Source organism: Corvus brachyrhynchos, unplaced genomic scaffold (assembly GCF_000691975.1).
Source record: "Corvus brachyrhynchos isolate BGI_N302 unplaced genomic scaffold, ASM69197v1 scaffold42, whole genome shotgun sequence".
Lineage (NCBI taxonomy): Eukaryota > Metazoa > Chordata > Aves > Passeriformes > Corvidae > Corvus > Corvus brachyrhynchos.
In genome coordinates, this window is record NW_008237242.1 from 2,903,588 (window position 1) to 2,916,977 (window position 13,390).

Consider the following 13,390-nt stretch of genomic DNA (forward strand, 5'->3'; position numbering starts at 1 on the left):
TGGGGGAAGGGACTCACATGCGAGCAGAGAGACTCCTCTTTCTAAATGGACTGAACAGAGTTATTTGGAAGTGGGCGGCTGTCTCGTTGTGATAATGTTTTCATAGCATGAGCAAGAGAGACTCCTCTTTCTAAATGGACTGAACAAGGTTATTATGGAAGTGGTAAACAGACTGAACATCTTAAGGGTTGTCTTTTTACATTGTCAGTGGGAGAAGGGAGGAAGGTGGGGGAAGGAGAAGAGTTCTGAAGGTGTGGTATAATTTTTTTCCTTCTTTTAGGTCTGTTAATAAATTTCTTTATATTCTTTCAAGTTTGGTGCCTGCTTTGTGTTTCTCCTAATTCTTATCTCACAGAAGGTAAACTGTAATGAGTATTTTGGACCAAACCACTGCACTAAATTGGTGTTTCCGCCCAGTTACAAACCCAACTCGCTACAACCCGCTGCATTAAATTTAGTTTCGTATTATACTGTTATTATTAGATTGTTCCAGATTATATTATTATTAGACTATTTCTAGATTTTAGTGCAACCCTTCTTAATATTTGAAAGCCAAGTACTTAAAATATTTACTGTGTACTCAAAGATGAAAGCCCACACCGGGGAGCAGTAATCCTGGGATCCTTAGGCCAAATCTCACTAAATTGATACACGTTTAGTAGTTAATGCTTAAGTAGCTAAAATTGCTCTGGGCAACCTCCACATACAGTTTCCCCATGCACCTACCCCAGCTGAAGCATCATGCTGTGCATATTGTTTTGTACTAAGAACTGGTCTCCCTTTCGGGTAAAATTGTCGGGTACTGCCAAAATTTGTCATGTCAGAAGTGCTGTTCTGTATACAGAAAGCCTTCAGATGTGCCCATCCAAGCCAGGGTTCAGCACTCAGCATCTCTGGGAAAAGATACAAAATCTCTGCAAAGCCCACTGAAGGGTCTGCCCTTGTCACGCAGCTCTGCACAGCCTCGACCAGACTCGGAGACACAGCACTTCCCAGCTTTCCCATCCCACCACCTCTGGGATAGCAGCACTTCTGGCATACACTGCAGATCCCCATCTGCTGGCAGGTCCTGCCTGCCCATGCTCTGCTGGAGCCAAAAAGCCCTCAAAAGTCACAATGCCTGGTTTCTGACTTCCTCTAACCTTGACCTCTGAGCTCACACTCCTCGAGGTGCTTCTGGAGGACCCCAAGGGCACACTTATATCTGATTAGATTTGAAGATACGTTTAAATAACACATGCACTTGTAGAGATCACCCCAAAGAGGATCCCATCCAAATCAAGAGCCAGGAGCCATGGCCCTGGTGGCTGGGTTTGCTGCCCCAGGATGAGCAGTGCCATGATATGATAGTGCTGCTCCCTGGTTGCTCTACCGCTTTCAGCTCCACTGTGAAAATAATCTGCTGCACAATTAAAATCCCATGGAAGAAAGGTCTCCGGCTGCTGCATTCTCAGAGGGATTGTTTTGCAGAAGGTCAGATAGCTTCTTTGGTGGAGATATACACAGGGTGATTTGGATAATTAATTACCAGCCATGACCTCTCCACTTTTGAAGTGAAGTAATCAGTGATCATTCCCCTCTCTCAGTTTTTCTGGGACAGATTACCTCCAGGTTTTTGTCATTACAATATGGAGATTCTTTTTTCAGATTGGATGAGTTTTGCAACTCCACATCCAAAGTGGTCTGAGGCTTTCTCTGTAACTTTGCCCCACTGGTGTACCAGCGATGACGTTCCTGCAGAACTGAGGAAAAGTACTTTGGAAATTATAAATTGGCTTTTGTGAGGCTGTGGTTTATTTTATATTGATCTGCAGCTTCTTCTTGCTGCAGCAGTTAACATGTCCTAAAAATGCTGAATTGCTCTTAATGAGAACATGGATATGCTGTTGCAGAATAATTTCACCATCCTTCAGGTGTATAGCTAGCAGATTTATGCAGTTGGCTTTTCTATTTTTTTCCTTTTCCAGGCCAAAGGTTGCCTGAAAAAGAGGAAAACCTGAAAATCGCAGTATTAATACAGCAGCAGAAGATCAGCAATACCAGCCTGAAATCCTGAAGAAGTATTAGCAATACCATGAGAAGCATCCCCTGGTGGAACTGAGAGTTCCAGCAGCAGTTCTGCCATGCAGGACAGAAAAATGGTTTTGTGCCTTATCAGTCCCAGATCTGAGCTCCTGCCTTCTGTTCCAAAGAAGTCCTGAGCCATTCTCAGCCCTGTCCCCCACCACTGTATAAGCACAGCCCACAGAACAAGCATCCAGGATCTGAGAAGAGCCATGTCCAAGCCTGATGTCTTCCTTCTTGCCCCAGTGGGCACTGCAGTCCGGAAAATGCCCAGGGCTTGGGTAGCCAAGCCCCTGGCTCTTCACTCTGATTCATCCTCTTCACTAGAGTTCATTATTTTAATTTTTCAAACAAAGCATTCATGTGATCTCCAAGTTGAAATAAAAAACAGTCAGAAGAACATACCGTGCTTCTGGGATTTTCTGACAAGAGATGTGTGAGTGGAAGTGCATTAGAAGCTGGCCAGCACACCAGAGGTGCTGATGCTCAGCAGTAGCTCTCTAACACCTTTGCCCAGCACCATCTCTGCCCACGATGTCCGCTCTGCTATTCTGGTCTCAGTTCCCCTGCTGGCATGGCTCAGCTGAACACAGGCACACACAATTCTACTTCCTCTCCTCCCCGTAAGAACAAGCCCAGGCAAGCAGGAAAACTGATGAAGTTTGAGTAGGCTTCCTTGGGCAGAGGGAGCTACTTGTTTAGGATTAGTAGGGTGCCAGAAAGAGGAAAGCACGGGTGATGGATTTTATTGGAGCAAATGCAAGATGGAACTAGACAGAAATGACTGGCAAGCCAGAGTGTCTGATTAAATTTTATATTTTTAGGGATATTTATTGGACAAGACAGCCTTGCCTGCTATAGTATCACATAGCTTGCCTCATTTTTGGACAAATCTGAGTGAAAGTGTTAATTGCTCATACAGGCAAATTTTCCAAGGGGGTGGGGGAAACGTGATTTTGTAGGATATAGGCATCAGATCCAATTAATAGTCTTTATTCACTTGCTGCTTAAAAGATGAGATTGAATTTGTCTTAAAAATACTGTATCCTTTCTTAAGTGGCACCAATGTGTTGCTTCTGTGGCTTGCCTTTGTTTTTTTGGTGGTAACATATAAGTTTGCTTTTCATGTTGCTTTTGTTCAGTTTCTGCAAACTAATTCTCCTCCTGGCTGCAGTTTTTGCTCATCTTGAAACAGGTTTTCCCTGCATTTACAGAAGTTTTTAGTTCCCTTTTCTACCTATGTATTATGTACTTTCCAGCGACAGAACCAAAGGGAATATTTAGGAATTTATCCAAACAATAAAAGTAATTGGCATGGGCACCTACAAACAAATTTGATTCATTTAGACAATCTAATCTTAAAAGGGAAAATCCCTCTCTGTGCTGTGCTGAGGTGCTGTAGCACTACATCGCTTCACCTGCCAGTTCTGTAAGAGACTTCACAGTTTTGTTGTGTGCTTGCCCTGAAACACCTGAGTTAATGCAGGTAGGCGCCTACACATGGGAGAGCCAGAAAAGAGGGGAAGTGAGTTGCTTACACATTTCAAAGTGCATGTTAATAAAAGAAGAGCCATTCTCTGAAAGATAATTCAAGGCTTGCCACTGCTTGGTGAATTACTTACACAATAGATGAACATCTACTCCTTCTTGACTTCATTCACAGCCTTGTGGCTTTTACTATCCTTTCTGCAAAGTAAGACATTATTCACTAGAGCAGCTCTCTCACCCAGCTCCCCGGGCAGCATGGCTGGTTAGGTGTTTTCCTGGGACCAGCAAGATGTGCTTTGAAGCTTACTGGACAGGGTTAGGAGCTGAACCCTCACAACAACTCTCCCTGCTGAGTTAATACAGGGAAAGAAACATTGTGACAATTTTTCGAAGGAGCTAGGGCTGTGCCACTTCTGTGTTGAAAACAGCATAAATCTGCATACATGGTGAGACCCTTCAGCAGCCAGGTGGGTGGACACCAGCTTGTCAACCTCATACAGACACAGATTTGACACAAGCGTGATGATCTGAACTGCATCAAACACAGCATTTCTCACCTGTACAATAGCAGCAGGGGCAGTGCCCAAAAGCACTGCAGCACCTGCAGTCTAATCATCTATCAAAGCTTTACACAAATTAAACAGTTTTTCTCTGGATTGCATGCTCAGGGGACAGTTTTAAGGACATGGAAATAAAAATTCTAGTTTTAGACTCTACTGCTCCCACCAATAAGTAATGTTCTGCTTGCTTTTGAAAGCCATTACACCAATAAAATACAATCAATAAAATCAAAGTATCATGGGAGGCAGATGAAGAACCCAATTGCCTTGAAGGCAAGGACTTCTCCCATGTCCTTAGTTCTTCTAAATATGTACATAAAGATGTGAACCAGGCAGAGCAAGTTTTCATAACAGACATAATAGCTACTTTTATTTTTGCTGGATGCTCAAAACCTGATGTTAGGTAAATACATTCAGAAAAGGAATTCCTTCCCCATCCTGGTGTTCCCTGAAATTCTTCCATTTAAAGCTGCCAAACACACTGTGGTGTAGGTATGTCAAGAACTGATCCCTGGTCTCCAGGAGAAGATGGATAGGTGCAGAAGAGGGGTTCAGAGTACTGCTGTACAGCAAAGAAATTATGTCCTGGCCAAGTCCCCTCCCAGCTCCTGTGATCCCCAGCCTCCTCACTGGTGGGGTGGGATGGGGAGCAGAAAAGGCCTTGGCTCTGTGCAAGCACTGCTCAGGATAAGGAACACATCTCTGTGTTATCAACCCTGTGTTCAGCACAAATGCAAAACACAGCCCCCATACGAGCTACTGTGAATTAACTCTACCCAAGCCCAAACCAGCACCATAGGCAGCAACAGAAGACCACAAGGCACCACAAAACCTCTCAGATATGCCTGCAACCAGCTTTCTTCTCTTGTCAGAGGAAAATGTAACCTTCCACATTTGTATGAGTGGATTTTAGAGATGCAAGGCTGCTGTATTATCTCAGTGGGTTTAGCACTTACCTTGTAGACCCCTTTACAGGGGTGTTGGATTTTGACCACACATATAAATTACTGAAGAGTTTCATTTCAGAACAAAACATCAGGGGTTTTTTTAATGACTCTAAACATTTTTTTTTTCCACATTTATCAACCTGCTTTCTGAGGATACTGAAGAGAAAATGATTCTATGACACATTTATGCATGACCTTATGACAGGTATGGAAGGATGACCCCACTACACACAGACATTTTCATCCCTTTGCAATCATCTACTTTATCATTCAGTAGGTGGTTAATGGAATTTGTCTTCATGTGTCATCTACTACAATTTTCAGAGTGCAGCCACATGCTAACATCAATGATTAACATCTCAAATGTGATCAGTTCTACAGCAGTTTTAATCAAAAGGTAAAAAATCACTTCGCTAAGGACTACATATGCAGTCCATTATTTAACTTGATTGAAAAAAACAAGTCATTTCAAAAATGAATGTGATAATTATGTTTGGGATTGACCCAACAGAGACATCAGTGAGAAGAGAGAACTTGTAGAATCCAGCTGTTAACTGATTTTCGAGCGTCATTATTTCTGTTTATCAAACCCATCCACATTCAGACAAGACCCTGAGGTTTTGTCGTGTGCTGAGGTGTGACATGCTGATGTGAACACAAACTAAACTTCTACTTGTCCTAAAAGCAGAACAGAACACCACAAAAAATGATAACAATAGACAAAACCTGCGATTTTGAATTTTTACTTTATTGATTGTTTTGCAGATACATTAAAGGACTTTGATGTTTAGTTTGCAGAGTTTACAGTACAACTACATTTTCTATATTTTTTTCTTTTTTCAGGGACAAAAAATCAATAAAATATAAAGTGAAGTCCAATATGATAATACAGTAGAATTATCACCTTCTTCAGGACAAAGAGTATCAGCTGTCCTTGTCTTGTGAAGTGCTGTTAAGCAGGGAGTGATTTCAGTCCCAGTAAACCTTCATCCCTGCAATACCGACTATTGCAACTACTGCTCAGAGTATACCTTACCTACGAACCGCACTTGTGTCCACAGAGAGGGAAATACTTAGGAGTGCTTTAGTTTTTATTCCTGCTTAACAAATGAATTTAAAGAGTGGATTCAAAGCTTGCTGCAATTAGCTTGTGCGGACTCATGACATTTTCGTAACAATACCAATATTTTACCACAATCTTTTGTCCTCAAGATAAAAAAAATTCACATGTGACATACTTATCTTGTCTCCTGTTGCTACAGCATCATTGCTGTATATGGAGAGAGCCTGTTCTCCTTTTATCCCCAGTTTTCAGCACCATGTACTTTTGCTCTCTTGCACTAACACTGACACAAATAAGACACAGAACTTGAATGTACAGCATGTATGACAATCTTCAAATACTCTTCCACACCCTTGATCAAGTGTGATCCCCAAGTTGAAGAGAAACAACTAACCTCTTGCACAGACCTTAGCTTCTTATTCCTCACAACATCCCTGTGAGGTAGGAAGAAAAACATCCCCTTTTCCAGCAACAGGAGACAAGGCAGGGAACACAGCTGTCGTTTCACAAGGCAGTAAGTGGAGAACCAGAAAAGCTGGAAATCAGGAGTTCTTGGGTCCTAATTCTTTGATTCAGAAACCAAGGTGCTAAACTCCCAGACATTACCAGGTCATTAGTCTTTTTATAGCCATGTGTTAATGACAACAATGGCTTCTGTGCGTGTGCCAGCAAAGTGAAGTTCTATGGCAGAAGCAGTGTACACCTGATCCTGCCCTCAGACACTTCTCCTGTACTTCATAGATGTGTAAATGTTCACTGTAATTAACTAATCAGTCCTATAACTAATGTAGCTTAGGTAATTGCAATATATCAACATTTTAATTTATAGATTTCTTTAAGACTTGCCATCTATTTAAATGCTTGTGTTCTTTGGTCTTTCTGTTCCGTTTTTGTGGGTTTATTTTTCCTCTGGATAAGTTAATAGTAACTGCCTTCCCCTGTATAATAGTTTCTATAATCCTCCCCTAAACCCAGCATTCATTCTGGGTACTCTCTACAAGAGCTTTGAGTGAAGATGAACAAAACACCTTCAGTGACTACACCCATCCCCTCAGAGTACCTCTTCGCCCATCTCTGGCCCTGAGGGCAGAGACAGGCACCTTTTGCTGTGTACAGCACCACAAGGGTTAGAATCGTCACTGAAGAGTCTCCATGCGTTAGGGAAGAGGCCTCTGGGCTGCTCTATCCAAAAGTGAAACTCTTTACAGTGAGCTAAAATAGTCAGGTTTTATTACATACAGATTTTTAATCTGCAAAACCTCTGTGAGCAGAACTTGAACCACCTCCACAGCAATAAAAATGGCCAAACAACTTGTGAGGAATCAGCAAGTAACACAGGGAATACACCTAAATAGCCTAAATAGAGAAAACATGTTAAGACTAACGTGCTGTGTTAAGATATATTGGAGTACTATGATAATATAGTTTCAAGTCTTCAATGCAAATTACCTATCAACCAAATCACTTGTATATGATAATCATGAAATTAGCACTGGTCTTTGTACAAAACATTTCTTTCCCATGGGCTCAGCATCAGGTCTTGCCTACAGATTCAGGCTACGCAATGGCCTACCACCCACTAGCAGCCACAAGTTCAAGTCACAGCTTAGTCTTATGGGAATACTTTTGTACTGGCATAATGGTGTTTACAAAGGCATTTTGTTTATTTCTTTCTGGGATGAAGGGCAGCCTGTTGTGGTATAGAGAAGAGATTAACAAAGAATTGTTTAGGGTAAGTGCAACTATACAAAATAATACCACAAATCAAAGCAGTTTTACTGCTGTAAAACCCACATGTGGATCAAGACAAATTTTGTAACTCTTCCATGAAGGAGAAGCATTTCTTATTTTAGAATGGAAAAATTCTGTACAAAGGCTAGTACAAGAGCTAAACATTGTATGGTTTTTCTATCTGGCTCCCCAAGAAATGTGTTACATTCCTTCTACAACACACATTGACTGTGGTGAATCCCTTATTCACTTAGTGTTAGAAGATCTTTCTATGTCATGTGCTTAACATGCTTATTACATGTATGATAGGCATTACGTACACTTCTTCTTGTGCATCTACATTTTACTTGTCTTTCAGTCACTTAATATGCTACAGTCCTGATGTCAAACATTATGTCAGGAATTATTTTAAGTGAAGTGTTTTGTGTGCTCCTATTTATACCAATGATAGAAATGACAGAAACCATTATGTTAGAGAGAACACTGTATTTTAGTAAATGTTGATTTCCAGTTAATCCATGCTCTGTAAAAGATATATGGTACTGATTTGGTATGTGAGATCCAAAGCTGTCATATTACCTGCTGGCAAAGGTAGCAAAATACAAAAATTATTTTGTAAGTAAGAGGGAGAAGAAGACATCCATAAAAATGATTCTGAGATAATGTCTTTTAATTTTGATTGTCTCAAGTTATCATGAAATTGGGTTCCAAACTCTTTAGATTTTGCTGATGCCTTGACAGCGGTGCATATTTCTTTTACCCTTGACCATCTGTATTCCCTTCAGAAGAATCTTAAAGGTGTTCACAACCTTCTCTTCCCCTGTTTCTTTATGCAACACTGGAAGGACAGACCTGGCTCCAGAAACAATATTCATTTGCCTTTGACTGATAGCTGGGGAGAAGCATTATATCTGGAGAATAAGAGCAGTTCATGTGGGAAATTGTGCAGCTACTAGCTGTCTGCATGAGGACGGACACTTTTTAATCTACCTCCTTCACACTAGCTCCGTTCTAGTTTGTATGATTGAAATTTAAAGGGTCCCAGTTGGACTTTGGGAGGCGTGGGCCTCTCAATACCAACATACACACACTGTGGAAACAGTAGATATGTTTAGATCCCAGTTATTTCCACAGATTTAAACAATTTTGTTACAGACTGATGAAAAAGTTCAGGAAAAGGAACGTCCATATTCCCAATATCTCTGTACAGATACATATATTTGTTACAGACCACTCCAGAAAAGAAAAACCCACACCTTCACAGGAGAATGGATATGATAAGTGCTGTAGTTCCAGAGCAACAGATATCAGGAAACACAGAGGCAATCATAAGTTTTGCACAGTTGTTTTCTACTTCTGTGTAAAAAACCCTAGTATTTGGCAGAGAGACTACAAGGCTTTTTTTTTTTCTTTTTTACAATGATCATTAACATTTTACTATAGCATGATCCAAAACTTAGAGAATATATTCGCCATTCCATTAAAATTGGTAATGTTATGAAAGCAGAATACAATTTAGGCTTATAGTCACAGGCTGAGTTTAACTACCTGAAAACTACTTAATAGCCCTTTACAAAAAAAAAAAAAGGAAAGGAAAAAAAAAGTAAAATTGCAAGACAGTCATCAATTTCTTCCATTTGGAAACAAGCTTTCTTGCGTGTTAAGCCCAGTCTGTATTTCACATTTAAATCTGCCTCATTGGTATTAGTTTCGGTGAAACCTAGCAAAAAGGAGGGAAAAAACCCAAAACAGTTGTCATACAGATACAGATACGTAGCAGTACAACCCACCATTCACTTCCACCTGTATCAACTACGTACCATTTGTACTAGAGACCCTGCACTTATTTAAACTGCTGTATTTGCAGTATGTCAGAGATAAACACTACCACAACTAAATTTTCTGATGTAAGAATGCAAGATATGTGTGGTGCTAGTATCCAGACCCCCAACTTCATTTGTTTTGAGATAGGTCATTGGTGTAAGAAGCAAGCATATTGAGCTTGGGCAGATGAACCTGTACTTGCCCCCTGCACAGTCTTCTGTGCAGAAACAGTCAACTGAGTTTTGGAATATGCATGTTAGCAGGGGATATACAATCAAAGGTATACATATATGGTAAACACTCTGCAACTACTGTATATGGATACATTTGATGTGATTATTTGTTTGATGATGATGATATAATACAATATCAAATTTATATTTCCCATTTTTTTAAATGTCCTTCTTCCATTCACATTCAATTTGTTTAATTATGGTTTAATAATGCTAATTTTGCTTTTTTAAAAAAAAAACTTGCCTTTTCCCATTCACATTCATTTTTGTGTAAGGACACATTTATGTATTCTATTGTTTTAATTCATTCACTCACAAAATTCAATTAGTGATATTATAAGATGTACAGCAGACCAAAAATAAAGCATAGTAAGCCTACATATGAAGTTAGATGAGGAAAGAAGGTGTAAATAGGAACAATACAGAGAAGACTTTGTAGAGCAGCATAGTTAACATTTGCGTGAACTCTCACTCCAGGTCTACACAAAACCCTGAGGAATAGGTCTCCCCAGAAGATCCAAGCCTCTTTAATTATCTCCTGTTCCCAGCCCTATTTAAAGAGATGTCCCAGAATGAAGATCAGAAATAACTCCTGTGATCTTACTTTTTCAGGATGAAAAACAAATCCATGGATAATCTGGCTCTTAGTTGATTAATGTGCCCCATGGAAGCATCACCTACTGCATCCTCCTGCCTCCTTAACCCATCTTTTTCAGTTAACGGTACTCAAGAAGCTAACTCATGAAAGAATAATATATAAGTGCCTTTTCAAGCATTCAAGCCTCTTTCTTTTAGCGGTACAGAGCTGTATTTTCTGTACCACTTAGATTTCCATGTAATCTTTCCTCCAGCCACTATGTATCATCATTTATAACCTTATGAGAATAGCCACTGAGGAAAACTTAGTTCATGAAGAATGTGTTTACTCTATCAAATGCTAATGAAATGTTTCAGTGGATGGCAACCATTCATTGATTTTTTCAAAGTTGTGCATGAACTAGGATAATAAATAGATGTAATAGGTACAATGCATCAGCATTCCTGGATTCACTCCAGAAATGTTTCAACATTTCACAGTCCAAGTTACCATGTGCCTCACTTTATTTGGGCCTATTTCTACCGCAGCCAGGGGTGGTTCCATTAAGTAAAGGTAAACACTGGAGGACAAAGATAGAACCACTAAAATCTGTACTCTGCAAACAATGACAAAGGCAATTACTGGAGAGATTACTGTTTTCTCTGATGTTGTAGATTTCAATACCATCAAAACATCAAGTGTTTTACATTTGATGAGCACATTACATTAAATGTGATGTCTGCGCATCTGATGCTAACAGCTGTCATTTGTGTGTACCACAATCCACTTCAGAAGGGTCTGATGCCCGTGAGTGTGATGTGCCATAATGTCTGCTCAAGATAATGGAGGTGGTGAGAGCCCAGCACCACTCAGAACTGGACCCAAATGCAACTTTTGCTCCTACTAAAATGTGATTAAATAAGCAGAAAAATGCCAGTGTAACAAAAGGGATGGTTTGTGGTTGGAAAACAAGGAGTAATGCAGAAATGCAGAAAGGGCCCTGAGTCCACTGCTTTAAATCCCAGTAGAGACAGTCAATCCTGTATCACCTTATGCCAAGAGCACAGTACTTGGTAAGGGCTAAAGGGTCTTAATGAAGATTCTATTCACAGTGCGCAGTTTCAGAGCTCCTACTTTCTCACAGTACCTCCTAAGCAACACGTTCTTAATAGTATTCAATTACAGGAAGAACATCTTATCTTGAAAGCTTCAAATACCTTGCTAATGTTGGACAGGTAGGTGTTCTGGGAGGAGTTGGCCTGTGCAGTCCAGTACGTGGCCTCTCAAGTGGTAAGAGAAATATGGGCTCTGGGCCTTGCTGCAATTCAAGCCTGTTGAATCTCTGATTCCCAAACCCAAAATACCCTTTTCAGCTACACAAACAGCCCTACGCTTATTTCATTGAATTCCTATGTAGCAAGCATTCCTTCAGGTTCTGATTCTGAATAATGCTGAATCCTGTTAAGTTCTATTGACCTCAACAAGCATGCAACAGCAAGTTACTGTTCAAAAATTTAAAATAAGCCCCTCAAAAAAAAAAAAAGCTAGCATATTTGTTAAGTTAATAAAAGTTGTCTGTCTCTTATTAACACCTATTGTTTAATTTCAGATAAATGCAAACCGGAATTCTAACATCATATGTATAAGTGATACAAAAATCCCTTCTTAATGGTTTTTGCAGCAGGGGTGATTGATCAAGAAAAATCCCCACACTATTAATTAAAAAATCAACTCAGTCTTGCAAGAGCCTCGAAAGAAAATGTTCCTCAAAGGAAAATGTACTTCCAGAAAATAAAATCTATATCCCATATCATTTTGAACTCAATGACTTGGAGACACAATTCCTTTTCAAACATACACTAGGCTTGGCAGATGCCTTTTCTATACTTCATGCTATCTTTTAAGAACATTTTGAAAAAACAAGCTCTAAAATTAAGGGGGAAAAAAAATGTGGTGGGGATTTGTGACTTATCCTGATTATTTTTATAATTAAATACATCTGCAAAAGTACGTTCTGCCACAGTCTCATCAATGGCAGAAGGCAGTACAAGCCCAAACAGATTGCCTGCCAAGGTGATCTATATGCTAGGCTACAGCAAATCTTATTTAAGCATGCGAGATAAGCCAACATTTTGTCTTCACAGTACCGTAAAATTGAGGGCGAATTGTTTATTTTTTAAATTATGCCAGTCTGTGATGAAGATTGTTGACTCTAAATCATGTTTCCTTTGACATTTTGTTGTTGCAAATGTTCTTTAGGAGATGTTTTTCCAAGTAAGTAAGTAGGCTGTGAAATGGAATTGTATAGTCAAATGTGTCTCAAATATGGCCATATAGACCATGAACTTTTCCTCTCCAAACAGGAGTAGTCTACATGGGGTGAGGCAGTTACATATAAAGATACAGCTATCTGTTAAAATCTCATTTCTAGTGAACCTAGAGAGGTATTTGTTTTAGTTCAGATCATACACTGGATCTACTGAAAAAAAGCTGCTAGAAAAAGGGGTCAGCTGCTCATTTTCCCCTGATTAGTTCTGTTTCAAACCAGGAAAATATATGATCCTGCTTTTACTGTGGCAATACAGTATCACTAAAGCTCCTGTCACCGATATAAATATACCCAAGATATCTCATTCAGTGAACATAAATAATCACAAGCACAACTGTTACTCTTGCAAGAAAGCCTGAGGCAGAGTTTTGAAATGTGGAGAAAAAGGACCAAGGATGCTGCAGTCTGAATAAATGCCTATCACTATGCTCTAATTCCTATTCTCTGATTTGCTATATTTGAAATTCAGGAAATTACAGGATGGGGGGAAAGGAGGAAGGGAAGGGAAGGGAAGGGAAGGGAAGGGAAGGGAAGGGAAGGGAAGGGAAGGGGAGGGAAGGGAGGGGGGAGGACG

General features: G+C 39.9%; 1 protein-coding gene across 1 annotated transcript in view; it reads right to left on the bottom strand.

The window, feature by feature from the left end:
• Positions 1 to 5,786: 5,786 nt before the first annotated feature.
• The window catches only part of OXCT1 (3-oxoacid CoA-transferase 1), a gene marked incomplete at its 5' end in the record, with an annotated part of 77,567 nt that continues 69,963 nt past the window's right edge, over positions 5,787 to 13,390 (bottom strand). Inside the window, one exon of the mRNA XM_017730191.1 lies at positions 5,787 to 9,573. Coding sequence (XP_017585680.1) covers positions 9,538 to 9,573 — 36 coding nt within the window. The remainder of the gene's footprint in view (positions 9,574 to 13,390) is intronic.